The sequence below is a fragment of the Lepus europaeus genome, chromosome 10, assembly GCF_033115175.1.
Source record: "Lepus europaeus isolate LE1 chromosome 10, mLepTim1.pri, whole genome shotgun sequence".
NCBI lineage: Eukaryota > Metazoa > Chordata > Mammalia > Lagomorpha > Leporidae > Lepus > Lepus europaeus.
In genome coordinates, this window is record NC_084836.1 from 101191718 (window position 1) to 101208660 (window position 16943).

Consider the following 16943-nt stretch of genomic DNA (forward strand, 5'->3'; position numbering starts at 1 on the left):
CAGAATTGGGAGAAATAAATCATTGTAGTTATAGGTCACTCAGGTTAGATATTCTTGCGAGAGCAGTGCAAACAGATCAGGAATAATCCCATTGCCCATGTCTCTCTGGAGAACACCAACATGACTTGTTTGGGCCAATGAATGTAGACAAGATGATGTAAATATGCCTGTGCACATTTACCCTTTTTTGCACTCCAGGGACCTGCTGAGGTTGGCATTGGGCTTTCCACCCATCATTGCGGCTGCAGCTGGGTGTGGGGTACATTTTCAGACGGACACCTGCTTCCGTGTCTCCTGACAGAAACTTCCTCTAGGCCTCCAGAACACACCACGGCCCATCAGCCTGTCTGCCATCTCCACGTGTCTGCCCGAGTGGAATCACCCATTTGATTGTGGAGACGAGTTTGCTTCTCCCTATGTGCTGCTTTGTTGTTTTGCTGTAGAATGCACCTAGAACTGGAAATATCTAACCATGCAGAAGAGGAGCTAGTGCTGAAGGAAAAATGGGCGAGAACTTGGATCCCATGAGCGCTGGACTCCAGGTCTGCAGAGCAGAGCTGCCCCGCCTGTGGGCTGCAGCAATGTCATGAATCGCCCCCACCTGCTAGCAATCGATACGTGGCAATGGCAGGACAGGATCTCAAAGATCTGCCCAGCACTCTACAGACATGATCTGGCCAGGACAAGGACAATTGGAACTTCTCAAAGTCAATTCTCCGGAACAATGAAGTATTCTACAGGATTCTTTGGTTCCCATTATTGTGGAAACTTCTGATGAATGTCTTGTCTTGCTCTCATCTGCATCACCTCCAGTCCCAAGGACTAGCACAGAGCAGGCACATACAAATCCTTCTCAGGTGAACAGTGGGAAGCAGACGGATGAGCACATGGAGGGAGATGAGAGCAAAATCAGAATGTCTCTGCTTCTCTTCCTCTCCCAGGTCTCCAGTACCCACATTCTAGAACCTGCTGGGGTTCTGGCACGCTCCAGGACTCATGCGCCAAGATCCTCACGTGGAGGCTCAGTTGGAACTGTTAGTCCATTGTCATAGTGCTAGCCACGTGCGGCTACCGAGCACTTGATACACAGCTAATGTGAGTGAGGAACTGAACTTTAGCTTTAATTGATTAAAATTGATTTTTAGTGAACTGAACTTTAGTTTTAATTGGTTAAAATTAAAAATCTGACCAACCATTTAGTTATTGAAAGACTTCAGGATGTTCAGAACAACATGCTATATGATGCTACTTTTTTTTCAACTGTAAATGTTATAAAATCTAAATGCAAATAAAGGATCTCTAATGAAAATTTGGCACCTGAATAGAGAAGTGCTGTAGGTATAAAATACACATTGGAGGGCCGGTGCTGTGACGTAGCAGGTAAAGCCAACCGCCGCCTTTGACACCTGCATCCCATATGGGCACCGGTTTGAGACCCAGCTGCTCCACTTCCAATCCAGCTTCCTGCTAATGTGCCTGGGAAATCAGTGGAAGATGGCCCAAGTGCTTGGGCCCCTGCACCCACATAGGAGACCTGGATGAAGCTCCAGACACCTGCCTTCGGCCTGGCCCAGCCCTGGGTTTTGCAACCCTTTGGGGAATGAACCAGTGGATGGAAGATCTGTCTCTAACTCTTATCTTTCAAATAAATAAAATAAATCCTTAAAAAAATACACTGGATTTCAAAAATTTAGTAAAAAAAGGGAATATTAGGAATATTAAATATCTCATTAATAAATTTTTATATTCTGTGTTATCTTTAAAAAATAAATTTTTATATTATGTGTTGAAGTGATGATGTTTTGGATATATTGGGTTAAATATTCACATCAGGGCCGGCACCATGGCATAGTAGGTTGCGCCTCCCACTGTAATGCCAGCATCCCACATAGGCACCAATGCTAGTCCCGGCTGCTCCACTTCCGATCCAGCTCTCTGCTATGGCCTGGGAAAGCAGTGAAAGATGGCCCAAGTGCTTGGGCTCCTGCACCTGTGTGGGAGACCCAGAAGAAGCTCCTGGCTCCTGGCTTTGGATCCAGCCATTGTGGCCATTTGGGGAATGAACCAGCAGGTGGAAGACTTTTCTCTCTGTCTCTCTCTCTCTCTCTGTCTGTAACTCTGCTTCTCAAATAAATAAATAAATAAATCTTTTTTAAAAAATAAACGTGCACATAATTTTCACATTTTAAAAATGTATTTGTAAATATAGCTACTGGAAATTTTTATTTTTTTAATTTTATTTACTTGAGAGGCAGAGAGATAGAGAGAGTTCCCACCCACTGGTTTACTTCCCAAGCACAGACAATGGCCAGGTTTGGGCTGGAGCCAAAGCCAGGAGCCAAGAATGGAATTCAGGTCTCCCACGTAGGTAGCAAGAATCCAATTACTTGGCCATTACCACTGCCTCGCAAGGTCTGCATTAGCAAGAAGCAGGAGTCAGGAGCCAGAGCCAGGAATCAAACCTAGATATTCTGATGTGGGACACAGACAGCTCAACCACCAGGTCAAACTTTAATTATACCTATGCGTCAGGCCACACTTCCACTGGCTGGTCATAACTCCCGACCCACAGAGCCAGAGAGACAACAAACACTGCTCCAGGCAGTCACGTGTCAGGGTCGTTTGTCACAGAACGGACAACCAGTGCACGGCCTTTGGGGCCCTTGGTTGAAGGTCTGCTCTTGCCCGGGGAAGGGGCTCCAGTCCTTGGTCTGGGCCATCTTGGACCGCGGGAGCCAGCACAGGGCCCAGAGGTCGCACACAAACTGCAGACACCAGAACAGGCTGCTAATGTGCTTGCAGGCTGTTTATTTATCGAAGAACGAGAGAGAGAGAGATAGAGAGAGAGAGAGAGAATATGAAGAGAGAAACCAGAGACCCCAAGGTGGTGGGACAGAGGGGACAATGAGCAAAAAGGCTTCCGTTCTTTCTCCTGCCACTGACCCCGGGGGACTCCGACTTCAGATGGGGCCTCTGGGAGTGACTCGGGGACTTCCTGGAGGCCTGGCAGTTCAGCTGTTGTGCGGAGTCAGGATCCCCACGGGGGCAGGTCCCAGGCTCGGAATGGCTTCTATGTACGTAAAATCTCTCTCTGCAAAAGGCACTGGTGGAGGGGGCAGCGGGAAGGCCACCCCAGCACAGGCGGGGTCCAGTGGGTCCATCCCCAGACCAGTCCAGGCTCCCTCGGGGGCTGGCTCTCTGAGCACCTCGCTCCTCCCCTCTCCCTCCCCTCAGCCCTGGGGTGAGTGGTCAGCGGAGGGCCAGGTCAGGCCACGTGGTGGACACCCCCTCTTCAGGGCTGGTGCATCCGGCGACTTCTAGGCCAGCAGCCCCAGGCGGGTGACTTTGGCCGAGAGGAAGGAGTGAATGATGAAGACCATAGTTTTGGGACACGAGTGCAGGTCCAGCTGCTGCAGAGAGATGGAGAGAAGCCTCAGAGGCCCTGTCCGGGCCCAGCCTCTGGGACAGCAGAGCCCTCCTCCTCCCCAGGCTGCAGGGGGAGCCCCTCCACTCACGATCTCGCCTTCAGCACCACCAAAGTCCAGGAAGAGGAGACTGGCACCGTCATCTGAGGACATCTGCAGCTTCTCGAAGGGCTGTCGGAGCAGCACGGCTCGGGCGGCGCCAGGCTCAGCCGCCCACAGCGTGAAGCCCTTGTCAATGTGCACAGAGAGGTTGCAGGGGCGGCCGTTCCATGTGCAGGCTGCAGGGGCAGGGGGCGCACGGGTACAGGGACAGCCAGAACCTCAGAGACCACAAGCCCTGCTCCCACCTGCAGTCCCCATGATGGGAGGTTCACGGCTGGTCACGACCGCTGTCCACCCACCATGCACAGTCACCCCACCCTAACATACAGAAATAGGGCCCATAGGGGCTGGCACGGTGACATAGCAGGTACAGCCTCTGCCTGCGACACTGGCATTCCGTATATTCTGGCTGCTCCACTTCTGATCCTGCTCCCTGTTAATGGCCTGGGAAAAGCAGCAGGGGATGGCCCAAGTATTTTGGGCTCCTGTCATACATGTGAGGGATCCAGATGAAGCTCCTGACTCCTGGCTTCATCCTGGCTCAGCCCTGGCTATTAGTCATCTAGGGATTGAATCAGCAGATAAATATTTCTCTCTCTCTCTCTCTCTCTTCCTATCTCTCTGTAAATTTCAAATAAACAAATAAATCTTTTAAAAACAAGAAAAAATAAATGTTAAAAAAAAAAAAAACAAGAAGGGGCCAGCGCTGTGGTGTAGTGGGCAAAGCCCCAACCTGCAGTTCTGTTATCCTAAGTGGGTACCAATTCTACTCCCAGCTGCTCCTCTTCCAATCCAGCTCTCTGCTGTGGTCTGGGAAAGCAGTAGAAGATGGCCCAAGTCCTTGTGCCCCTACACCCACATGGGAGACCCTAAAGAAGCTCCTGGCTCCTGGCTTTAGATCGGCTTAGCTCCGGCCATTGTGGCCATTTGGGGAGTGAACCAGCAGATGAAAGACTTTTCTCTCTGTCTCTCCCTCTCTCTATAACTCTACCTCTCAAATAAATAAATAAAATCTTAAAAAAAAAAAAAAAAAAACAAGAAAATAGAAGCTGTCCCTACTTCTAGTCCCAATTGCAGCAGCACCATGAGGAGCAAGAGGGAGATTAAAATGTGTCACAGACAGGAGGCCCACTCCTGGCAAAGGCACCAAGGACCTACCAGGCATGGTCTTAGAGCCCTTGGAGACCTGTGGAATAGCCCAGTTGAATTTAAATTCCGTATAAGCAAGGTACAACTTAGACAGCCAAAGACAGCATTCGTGATGTGAAATTCAGTTTTAGCTGGGAGGCCTGTATTTTATCCAGCACCTCCCCCAGGCGCCCTCCCTCACGGGCTCACCAGCAGACTCCCTGGGGGCACTGGTGGGGGCAACAAGCCACGCTCTACCTGCTCCTGCAGCACCCTGAAGGACGCCTGCCTGCCTCTGGGGACAGGAGCCTTATGACCACAGAGGCACACCAAGATCCACCCAGCGCACCTGTAGACACCTCCTGCACACCCTCGGCGGCCCGGTGACAGCCGTCCACCAGCTGACGGGTCCAGGCAGCCAGCTCCTGTGGTGACTCCACGCTGAACAGGTGCGTGTCCACCCCGTGGCGTGTGCCCGTGCGCAGGGCAAAGGAGAGCTCTGCATCGTAGGGCACGGAGCCCTTCGAGGGGCCCGAGTGCACCAGCCTGCGGGGCAGAGGGCAAAGTGAGGCGCTGTGAATGCGTTACCATCTAATGGGTCAGGGGCGCTGACCAACCCAGAGGACACCTCTCGCGCCACCCTCGCCCTCGCTCCCTCCATGCAGCCCAACTGGCGTCCTCGCACGCACCAAGCACACACCTGCCTCGGCACCTCTGCACATGCCGTTCCCTCCCTCCCTGGCCACCCTTCCCTCAGAGGCGGCGTGGTCCACTCCCTCACTTCCCTCAGATCTTCGCTCAAATGTCACCTCTTCTGAGAAGCCTTCCCTGGCCTCACAGCACACTTGTCACTCACTAGCCTCACTTTCCATCAGGGCACCGGAAGCCGTACTTGGCGTTTCCGTGTTTCGGTTGTATCTTGACTGCGATTCTCACTGCTTTGTCAGCTCAGATAGAAACGTTTCTGTTTTGTCCGCCATGGTATTCACAGTAATGGAGACCAGGCCTGGCACACAGCAGTTGCTCAGGAAACCACCTGTTGCCTGAACTAACACCGCCCTTGATCAGGTAGGCCATCCATGGCCTACTCGGCCCTCCCGGGCAGCAGCAGGCTCCCATCACGTGGGCCAGAGTCCAGCCCGAGTTAAGAGACACAGGCGACAAGGGGCCCCGACCCGCAGCCTCTCACTTGCTGTGTGGACTTGGGAAGCTCACTGCTCCCTCTTTGAGTTCTGGCCCTTAGGTCTCTCTGCTCCTCACTCCACCTCTTCTCTCTCTGATATCCTCACTTGGAGCCACTGCTGACGCCCAGTCTCCCACATCCGGGCCTGAGCGGCAGACCCACGAGTCCCCAAGCTTCCTATGAGGACCTGACTCAGCATCTGCCCATCCCCCACCCCCAGACACAAGCTGCAAACCTCCCATTCATCCTGGACGCCTCCCTCACCCTGCCCATCTGGCAAGCACTGGCCCTGTTAATTTCACCACCCCTGTGTTTCCCAGTGCGAATGCTGCCTTTCTTCTCCATCTGCTGCCTCCACCCACCTCCCTCTCCCCCAGCACCAGGCTCTCTCCTTCGGGAAGGCAGCCTCCCCACGCCTGTGCCACATGGCAGCCTTGGGCATTCTTGAGTCCCCGGGTCCCCGCCCTTGCACGCTGCCTGCCGCAGCTCTGCGGGGGAAGCTCACACTCCTTAACCAGGCGATCTCTGCGAGATCAGGCCCTGCCTGGTCTCCGTCTCTGTGCTCCCAGTTCCCCACACAAGTCCGCTCACTGGTGAGAGTGCGCTCGGAGCTCCGTGACCAGGCTGCAGCCCTCCGTGCCTCTGCACCGTGACCCTGAAGTGCTCTCTGCACAAGATGCTTTCCATCCAGCAAAGTCCCGCCTTGCCTGGCCAGGCCATGCCGTGCTCAGTGGCTCCTCCAGCCCTGCACCTAATGGCCAGTCCCTGCTTCCCCTGCTAGACTGCGTTCTTCCTGACGGCTGAGATTGCTGGGGTCAGCTCCAAGTCCCCCAGGCCACTCCACTGAGAGGGTCAGTGGAGGAGGGACCTCACTTCCTCCTGTTCCAAACTCTGATTTCACAAGTGAAGAAACTGAGGCCCAGCCAGGGCAAAGGTCACCTGGGGAATAACCCTGGGCAGAACCCTGGGCGTCCCCAGCTCCTGGGGCCCAGCCAGAGCATCTCCCCCAGAGCTCTGCCCTTGGATACCTCGTGGCGATGAGCGGGGCAGTACGGGCCGGCCGGCTCAGGGCCTCACGGGTCTGGGGGAGACCACCGTAGAGGAGCAGCTCCTTTTCTGTCAGCAGGGCCAGGGTTGGGGCTGTGCCCCCACTGGGCAGCTGCAAGGGACAAACAGCAGTGAGGAGGGGTGGGGGCTACAGATGGGTAAGATGACAAGGGTACTGAGGGAGCGGGAGAGGGAGGGGTGGGTCGGTCCCCAGCCCAGCAGGCACCTGCTCAGTCAGCCAGCCAATCTGCTTGATGTCCTGGCTCCCAGCTGGGCTGGAAGCTGCCAGCAGTGCCTGGAGCTCGTCCTTGACCCAGGGCAGCAGAGCGTTGATCTGGGCTTGGATGGCACTGGCCCACGACCTCGCACTAGCCTCATCCTTGGCTCTCAGGAAGAGGGTGTCTTGGCCATCTGCTGAACAGATCTCCAGGTACCTGCAGGCACAAATTGGGGCAGGGGGAGGGAATGGCCTGGCCACAGGGCTGCACCTGCCCTGAAATCTGCCCCAAAACTCCACCCGTTGCCAAACCAGAAGCCAGAAAAGATGTCCATGAGAGACTCAGGACAACACCAGCTGCTGGGGCTCCTGCCGCGGTTACCAAGGCCTCATGGGGGCCGAGGACAGGAGACTCCTGCTGCACGTGCTCACTCGCACATACACGTAAGGGCACACACACTGGTTAGGAGCCCGAATAATTACATTCGTGATCCTGCCCTTTGCTCTGGTTTCTATGGAGGATTCTCTTGCTGGAACCGCTCCAAAGCACAGAAGCAAAGTAATTCACTCACAAGGAGTTGGGGAGAGGATGGAAGAGGCTTGAGCTGCCCGATCTGTGTGACACATCTCTGGGGCAAAGGAGGAGGCAGCACCGTGCAGGCAAAGGCAGGAGGAAGGGTTTCGGAGGAAACAGCAGGAGAGCGACATGGAAAGGATCCCTGTCCTGGGCGCTGGCGCTGTGGTGCACCTGTGTCAGCTAGGGGCACCCACATCCCAAATCAGAGCGCCTGGTTCAAGTTCCCCCAATTCCATGCGTCAGCTCCAACTTCCTGCTAATGCATCTGGGAGGCAGCAGGTGAGGGCTCAAGGACTGGGGTTCCTGCCACCCACATGAAAGACCCGGCCTGGCTCCCAGCCCTGGATATTGTGGCCATTTGGGGAGTGACCCAGTGAGCGGAAGCGTTCCGTTCTCTCTCCCCCTCCCCCACCCCGTAACTCTGCCTTTCAAATATAAAACTGTTTTCAAAAAGAGAAAAGAAAAGAAATGCTCATTCAGCCCCTAGCTGTTCCAACCATCCCAAGAGGTACCAGGCAGGTGGGGAAGCAGCCATCTTGGGCTTTATGCCCCAGCAAATAGCACAGAGAGAACTGGCTGAAATGGTCCCCATTACAGAACTGTGAGAAATAAGAATTATTTTCTCTTTTAAAAGATTTATTTGTGTTTTTAAAAGGCAGAGCTACTGGGGGGCGGCGGGGAGAGATTCATCCAGTTCTGGGGCCAGGAGGGAGTCAGAAGCTAAGAACTCCATTTAGGTCTCCCACATGGGTGGCAGGGGCCCAGATACTTGGGCCACCTTCCACTGCTTTCCCAGGCACATCAGCAGGAGGGAGCTGGATCAGAAGTGGAGCAGCCGGGTCTCCAACTGGCACTCATATGGGATGCCAAGCATCACAAGCAGCCGCTTAACTTGCTGCACCACAGCACAGGCCCCAGTTATTTTCTTCATACGTGTTCATCTTGTAAGTTTATTTATTTATTTGGTGGGGGGAGAGAGACAGGGAGAGACAGATACATCTTCCATCTACTGGTTCTCTCCCCAAATGCCCACAATAGCCAGGGATAGGCCATGTTCAAACCAGAAGCCAGGCACTCCCTCCAGGTCTCCTACATGAGCGGCAGAAACCCAAGCACTTGAGCTAACATCTGCTTCGTCCCAGGACACAGCACTCGCCCGTTTTCTTGCTTACAGCAAGAGATACACAAAATGCCAGGGGAAATGTCCCTTTGCCTTTTGCTCCTTCTTGTCTGGAACGTGGACACTATTCTTGGAGGTACAGCTACCAGACTACTCTAGGAAAGAGGAAATCAATAATAAAAAGGCAGAGGACGAAGGAGGAAGCTCATCACAGCCTGTACAGCTGACCCCTGGACTTCTTTTTTGTTTTTGTTTTTTTTTTTTGGGGGGGGAGGGTTGTTTGTTTGTTGAAAGATGTATCTACTTGTTTGAAAGGTAGAGTTACAGAGAGGCAGAGACAGAGAGAGAAAGAGAGAAAGGTCTTCCATCCCTTGGTTCACTCCCCAGATGGCCACAACAGCCAGAGCTGGGCCAATTCAAAGCCAGGAGCCAGGAGCCTCCTCCAGGTCTCCCATGCAGGTGCAGGGGCCCAAAGACTTGGGCTATCTTCCACTGCTTTTCCAGGCAGTAGCAGAGAGCTGGATCAGAAGTGGAGCAGCTGGGACTTGAACCAGTGCCCATATAGGATGCGGCACTGCAGGCAGCAGCTTTACCCACTACGTCACAGCGCCGGCCCCTGGACTTCTTTTTAAGCATGTAGGAAAATAAACCCTTCATTTACTTAATCCATGTCTTCTTAGGGGTTCTATACTTGCAGTCCAGTACAATCCTAACACAAAGTAAAAGTTTAGGAGCTGGTGTTGTGGTGCAGCAGGTTAAGCCACTAACTGGTATGCTGGCATCCCATATGAATGCAGGTTCAAGTCTAGCTGTTCCACTTCCCTTCCAGTTCCCTGCTAATGTGCCTGGGAGAGCTGTGGAAGATGGCTCAAGTGTTTGGGCCCCTGTTACCTATGTATGAAACCTATATGAAGTTCTAGGCCCCTGGCTTCAGCCTGGCCAGTTCCAGCTGTTGTGGCTATTTGGGGAGTGAACCAGCAGATGGGAGATCTCGTTATGTCTCCCTCTCTCTCTGAAACACTACCTTTCAAATAAATAAATCTTTATTTAAAAAAAAAAGTATGGGCCAGCACTGTGGCGTAGAGGGTAAAGCTACCACCTACATTGCTAGCATCCCATATGTGCACCAGTTTGAGTCCCAGCTGCTCCACTTCTGATCCAGTTCCTTGTTAATGGCCTGGGAAAGCAGTAGAAGGTGGCCCAAGTCCTTGAGCCCCTGCACCCACATGGGATCCCAGAAGAAGCTCCTGGGTCCTGGCTTCCGATCAGGCCAGCTCTGGCCATTGTGGCCATTTGGAGAGTGTACCAGCAGATGGAAGATTCTCTCTCTCTCTCTCTCTCTCTCTCTCTTTGCCTCTGCCTCTGTCCCTCTGTAACTCTGCCTTTCAAATAAATAAATTATTTTTTTTTAAAAGTAAAAGTTTAAAAGTCTTTTTATCGGCCGGCGCCGCGGCTCACTAGGCTAATCCTCCGCCTTGCGGCGCCGGCACACCGGGTTCTAGTCCCGGTCGGGGCACCGATCCTGTCCCGGTTGCTCCTCTTCCAGGCCAGCTCTCTGCTGTGGCTAGGGAGTGCAGTGGAGGATGGCCCAAGTCCTTGGGTCCTGCACCCCATGGGAGACCAGGAGAAGCCCCTGGCTCCTGCCATCGGAACAGCGCAGTGCGCCAGCCGCAGCGCGCTACCGCGGCAGCCATTGGAGGGTGAACCAACGGCAAAAGGAAGACCTTTCTCTCTGTCTCTCTCTCTCACTGTCCACTCTGCCTGTCAAAAAAAAAGTCTTTTTATATTTTGGTTGTCAAACTGTGTTCCTTTGACCAGGGTATTGTGCTGATAAGGGGCCATGTGGAACCCCAGTTATTTCCAGGTCACACATGTAAACTACACAAGCATGCACATGTTCACGCACACATGCACGCCATACATACTCATGGGTATATGGACACCAAGGCTAACATATTCACACACAAAAACACCTCCTTCAAAAAGTTCATGAAAAAATAAATAAAAGAGAAGTTTATTTTGGGGTGAGTACTTTCTGGAGATTAAGACACTGGTTAAGACACCTGAGACCCAGACTGGAGTGCTGGGTTCCACACCCAGCTCTGGCTCCTGACTCCAGCGTCCAGCCGACCCTGGAAGGCAGCGGTGATGGCTCAAATAGGCGGGCTCCTGCCACTCCCATGGGAGTCCTGGATTGAGCTCCTGGATCTGGGTTTCACCCTAGCCCAGCCCTGGCCACCATGGGCAGCAAGGAAAGAAGCAATAGATGGGAGCTCTCTGTCTCTCAAATAAATAATAAATAAACCTGTTTATTTTTGTTTAAAAATAGAAATCCATGCATAATTTTTTCATAGTATGAATTTTCCAAGGACTTTTTGAAGCCATGGTGTGTACAAATCTGCATCCAGACACATGCAAATACTCGCGGAAACACACACTTGCACTTACAGGTTAACTACACGTGCACACACATAAAACACACACACGTACTTTCTTTCAGCGGTGCCTGGGATTGGAGGGGGGGGAACCTAAGCTCTGAGTCTCAGGAGGGCCCAGCACCACATCACCTGCACCCATCACAGAAGGTCCTGCAGTGAAGTGCCTGTAAGTGACCTGTGACTCGCTGGTCCCTGCCTCGTGGCCGTAGTGGGAGGGCCTGTATGTGTGGCCCACAGAGAGCCAACAGACTTGGGTGCTGAACATTAACCAGACCACACAGCCATTGCTGGGCACGTGCCTGGCATTGAACCTAGGCTGTAAGGAGGACCCACCGTAGCAAGAGATTACCCATGTGCCAAAGCACACCACCTACAGCACCGCGCAGCCCACTGGGCCCAACATACACTGCACTTGGCCACGGCAGCCACTCATCCACCCTGTGGCTTCTAAAGCACAGAGAGCCACCTGCAGTGAGGCCAGCACCCGCACTCCTGGTGTGTGCCCTCGGGTAGCTCATTCCCTTCCTCTGTCCTCGTCTAGGAAAATGGAGGTGAACTGCGGGACTTTCCTCGCAGGGTGAGCGTTAAGTGGAAGCGAGCATGAGAAGCCTGGCACACGGGGAGCACGCGGTTCGTGGCAGCTGGCACCAGTCTTCTCATCAGTGAGCTGTGGGAGACCGCTCGGTGGAGGTGGTGACTTTCCCCGGCCTGACATGAGTGTTGCCTCGGCAGAGTCGGCAGAGACCTGAGGAGCTCACTGAGCCCAAACCCCGTGTTTCACAGCGGAGAATCTGGAGGTCTGTGTGGCAAAGGGACTGCTCCAAGGAGGAGCAGGACTGGAACCCAGGGCTCCTCCCAGACCAAGTTCATGTGTTAGAAACTTAATACCTGGTGCTGGTGTATGGGGGCGGGGCCTTTGGCAAGTAAGGAAGGTTAGATGAGACCGGAGGGAGGGCCCTCCGGTCCGGATGGCACTGGAGGCAGAGACCTGAGCTCACACACGTGTGCCACACACTGTGATGCCTTCCGGCGTGTGCAGAGGCAGCAGGGAGGCCGTCTCAGATGCTGAGCAGACAGACGCCGGGGCCAGCCTTCAGAACCATGTGCCCTGTGTGTATCCTTTAGGAGGGATCTCGTCTCAGGTATTGTATCATAGCAACAGAGAAGCAGCTAAGACAAAGTGAGCAGCAATGCACAGCATCAGGCCCATAACTTCACTCCTGCACCCGTAAGCCTGTCTCTTTTTTTTTTTTTTTAGATTTATTTATTTAATAAAGAGGGAGAGAGAGGGGGAGAGAGGAGAGGGGAGAGGGAGAAAATGACCCAAATGACCCAAATGGCCACAATGGCCAGAACTGGGCTAGGCTGAATCCAGGAGCTAGGATCTTCATCTGGGTCTCCCACATGGGTGCAGAGGCCCAAGTACTTGGGCCATCTTCTGCTGCACGTCAGCAGGGAACTGATTCAGAAGTGGAGCAGCAGGGACTTGAACCGGTGCTCAAATGAGATGCCCGCGACATAGGTGGCAGCTTAACCCCACTACACCACACCACAGCCCCTCAACCTGTTTCGTAAGCACCCACCGTGTTCTGGCATTACGCTTGTCACTTGTGCACACAGAAGCACCTTGCTTTGGTCTCATCACACAGCACCAGAGTGTCAGCCTCACTGCCCCCCTCTCAGCCTTACCTGTGCTCCGGGTCCGTGGGGGTGCACCTCCTTGACACATAGGCCATCTTCAGGGGCACATGTTTGGCTTCGCTGAGGTTCCGGGGTTGAGACCCGGGGGACGAAGGCTGCCGCTGAAGGGGTGAGGCAGGAGGTGAGTCCCAGCCAACTGAGGTCCCACCAGCAGAATTCTTGAAATAAGGTGAGACCTCCTTCATGTACTTGACTGGTCAGGAGAGAGGTGGACAGTTACCACTGTGACAGGAGCTCCCAGGCAGCACACACCCCAGGTGGCACTACTCATTAAGAGTTCAGCGTATGCCTGACTGCGCTACCTTCTTCTGAGCCCAAGCCTCTGACAGGGCAGTGGAGCAGCTAACGCTGGGTGCCGGCCAGTGTCTGTCCTCTCACCTCTCCCGGGTGTATCAGGCACGTGGCGACCTCACACAAGGACGACACTTCCCTGTCTCTTCTGCAGTGAAGTGTGGCCACGTGACTATATTCTAACCCAGACCAGGCAGTCCCCTGGATCCTGGGGTTCTGCAGTTACGGACCAAGTTAGCTTTTAGAAAATTATGTCTGGGAGCCAGCATCCCATGTGGGTGCCGGTTCCAAGTCCCAGCTGCCCCACTTCTGACGCAGCTCCCTGCTAACTGCCCAGGAAGGCAGTGGAGGATGGCCCAAGTCCTTGGGCCCTGCACCCCATGGGAGATCAGGAAGAAGCCCCTGGCTCCTGGCTTCAGATCGGCCCAGCTTCAGCCATTGTGGCCATTTAGGGAGTGAACCAGTGGATTCAAGACTCCTCTCTCTCTCTCTCTCTCTCTCTCTCTCTCTCTCTCTGCCTCTGCCTCTCTATAATTCTGCCTTTCAAACAAATAAGTAAGCCTTTAAAAACATTACGCCTGTTCTGAAAATGTGCAGACTTTTTTGTCACTATTCCTTAAATTATACAGTAAATCACTATTTTTTTAAGGATTTATTTGTTTGAAAGGCAGAGTGACAGACATAGAGAGAGACAGGGAGAGATCTTCCATCTGTTCATTCTCCAAGCGGCTACAACAGCCACCGAAGGGCCAGGCCAAAGCCAGACGCCAGAAGCATCATCTGACTCTCCCACATGGGTGGCAGGGACCCAGATACTTGAACTGTCTTCCACTGCTTTCCCAGGCACAGTAGCAGGGAGCTGGACTGGAAGTAGAACAGCTGGGACTTGAACTGATGCTCATATGGGATGCTAGCATCACGGGCGGTGACTTAACCAGCTGTGCCACAATGTCAACCCTTACAACAACTATTTACATGGCACTTACATAGTATGAGGTATTATAAATAATCTGGGGATATAGTATAGGGGAGGATGTTCATAGATTATAATGTAAATATTATGTTATTTTATATAAAGAGCTTGAGAATTATTGGATTTTGTATTGGTGGGAAAGTGAACGGTTTTGGCCTTCAGCAAGGCAATGACAATTGTAACCCTGCTGCACCCAAACGGCCCCAAAGTCATGCTCCAGTATATGACCCTGCCTGCCTTGCTGTGCCGGCTGGACCAGGGGTGGAAACCTGAGTCACACCAGGACAAGCAAGCTGAGAATACATGGGGTCCTGATGCTGGCTTGAATGCTGTAGGGGTTGTGTCTGCTGTGGGGACAGAGAAGAGGAGAAAGCTAGTCTGTAAGAGGAGATCAGCTGAGAGACAGGGGAAGATGTGCCGGGCACCTGCTAAGATTCCAGTTTCTAGCACTTATCCTTCAGAAAGTTGGTCTATAAACCCAATGGGGCTCTATATTTGCAATCAAAAGGTCTTAACAGGATCCAGTGTTGTAGTATAGCAGGTAAAGCTGACACCCGAGATGCCAGCATCCCATATGGGCAGCAGTTCAAGTCCCAGCTGCTCCTCTTCTGATCCGGCTCCCTGTTAATGTGCCTGGGAAAGCAGCAGAAGATGATCCAAGTGCTTGGGCCCCTGCACCCATGTGGGAGACCCAGAAGAAGCCCCTGGCCCAGCCCTGGCCATTGCAGCCCTTTGGGGAGTGAAGCAACAGATGAAAGATCGACTCTCTCTCTCTCTCTCTCTCTCTCTCTCTCTCTCTCTCTCTCCCTCTCCCTCTCTCTCTCCAACTCTTTCAAATAAATAAATAAATTTTTAAAAAAGGAGTTTTGCCTGGGGCCCTGAAGATGGGGCTGGGATTGCTTGCCTGTCTAGAAAGCAATGGCAACTGGAAGCCATTGGAGCAGGTGTTCAGCTCAGCAGCTGAGACACTGGCATCCCACTCTGCAATAACCTAGGTCTGATGCCCACCTCTGGCTCTCTGACTTCAGCTTCCTGCAGGTGCAGCCCTTGGGAGGCAGTGGTAATGGTTCAAGTAACTGGGTTCCCACGATGTGGGAGACCTGGACTGCATTCCCAGTTCTTATTCCAGCTGCAACCCAACCCTGGCCCAGCCTCAGCCACTGTGGGCATTTGAGGGGTGAACCAGTGGATGGGAGTTCTCTTGCTCTCTCTCTTTTTCTCCCCTGCTGCTCTGCTTTTTAAATAAATATATCTTAGCTGGCGCTGCGGCTCACTAGGCTAATCCTCCACCTGCAGCGCCAGCACCCCGGGTTCTAGTCCTGGTTGGGGCACCGGATTCTGTCCTGGTTGCTCCTCTTCCAGTCCAGCTCTCTGCTGTGGCCCAGGAAGGCAGTGGAGGATGGCCCAAGTGCTTGGGCCCTGCACCCGCATGGGAGACCAGGAGGAAGCACCTGGCTCTTGGCTTTGGATGGGCGCAGCGCACCAGCCGTAGTGGCCATTGAAGACCTTTCTCTCTGTCTCTCTCTCTCTCACTGTCTAACTCTGCCTGTAATAAATAAATAAATAAATAAATCTTTTTATTAAAAAAAAGATATTTGCAGTTTCACTTTATAGGTAGTCTGGAGGAAAGCAAATTAGGTAGACCCTCTGCCTTTCTCGTGGCTTTCTCCTCATGACCACAAGGTGGCTGCCATGGCTCAGCCCAAGCATTTCTTACTTGACAAAACACAAAGGGAGGAGGGAAAAAGAGCCAAAAGGGTTTTCTGCTCACATCTCCTTACCAGAGACACCCCCAGTAGATGCTTCCTTGAATTTTACTGGTCAGAACTGGGCTGTATGCCCAGCTAACCCAACCATCAGAAGGAGGGAATATTCTTGAATTAGACCAATCATTATTCAGCCTCTGGGGTGGAGTTTTTTTTTTTTTACAGGCAATAAAACCAGCCTTCTATTGGCAAAGAAGGAGACACGGATGGGGGGCAGGCAATCAACAGTGTCTGCCACACTTGCTCCCGAGGGGGGCTGCCCAGTCTCTAACATGAGTTACTGGGCACAGAGTGCATACAGTGAGGTGCTTAAACGACTCGCCCCAGGGGCCGGTGCTGTGGCATAGCGGGTAAAGCAGTCGTCTGCAATGCCGGCATCTCATATGGGCACCGGGCACTAGTTCCAGACTCGGCTGCTCCACTTCTGATCCAACTCTCTGCTATGGCCTGGGAAAGCAGTGAAGATGGCCCAACTCCTTGGGCCTCTGAGCCCTTGTTGCGAGACCTAGAAGAAGCTCTTGGCTCCTGGCTTCAGACCAGCCCAGCTCTGGCCATTGCAGCCATTTGGGGAAGTGAACCAGTGGATGGAAGACCTCTCTCTCCCTCTGCCTCTGCCCTCTGTAACTCTGCCTTTCAAATAAATAAATACATTTTAAGAAGAAAAATAGGCTTGTCCCCACATTGCCCTGTCTTCCCCAGGCAGGCCATCCCCTCTGCTCCTCCACGGAGGCTACCTGATGCCTGCTAGACGTGGGGCAGCCCTCCCTCCTCCCCTTCCAAGCACACCCGCTCTGTAACATGTGGCACCTGGCTATCTGACATTTGCAGTCACAGCCCAGCTGTCTGTCGGTAGACAGCACAGGAAGCAGTTCTTGGCCCAGCTCCCTGGGAGAAGCAGATAAGAAGCTATTTCTATCTCAGGAGACACCCCTAGGGCTCAGCTAGGATTCAAGGCACACAGGGGTGAATAGAGAG

General features: G+C 53.1%; 1 protein-coding gene across 2 annotated transcripts in view; it reads right to left on the reverse strand.

Moving 5' to 3' along the window:
• Positions 1–2791: 2791 nt before the first annotated feature.
• The window catches only part of SNTA1 (syntrophin alpha 1), a 30477-nt gene continuing 16325 nt past the window's right edge, over positions 2792–16943 (reverse strand). The window contains exons 3-8 of one of the 2 annotated variants that reach the window (XM_062204035.1): positions 12927–13131; positions 7112–7319; positions 6867–6997; positions 4973–5201; positions 3516–3703; positions 2792–3410 (exon numbers count right to left, since the gene is read on the reverse strand). In XM_062204035.1, the coding sequence (XP_062060019.1) occupies positions 3293–3410; positions 3516–3703; positions 4973–5201; positions 6867–6997; positions 7112–7319; positions 12927–13131 (1079 nt within the window). In that variant the 3' untranslated portion in view covers positions 2792–3292. The remainder of the gene's footprint in view (positions 3411–3515; positions 3704–4972; positions 5202–6866; positions 6998–7111; positions 7320–12926; positions 13132–16943) is intronic. The other variant, XM_062204034.1, reaches the window with a different exon arrangement.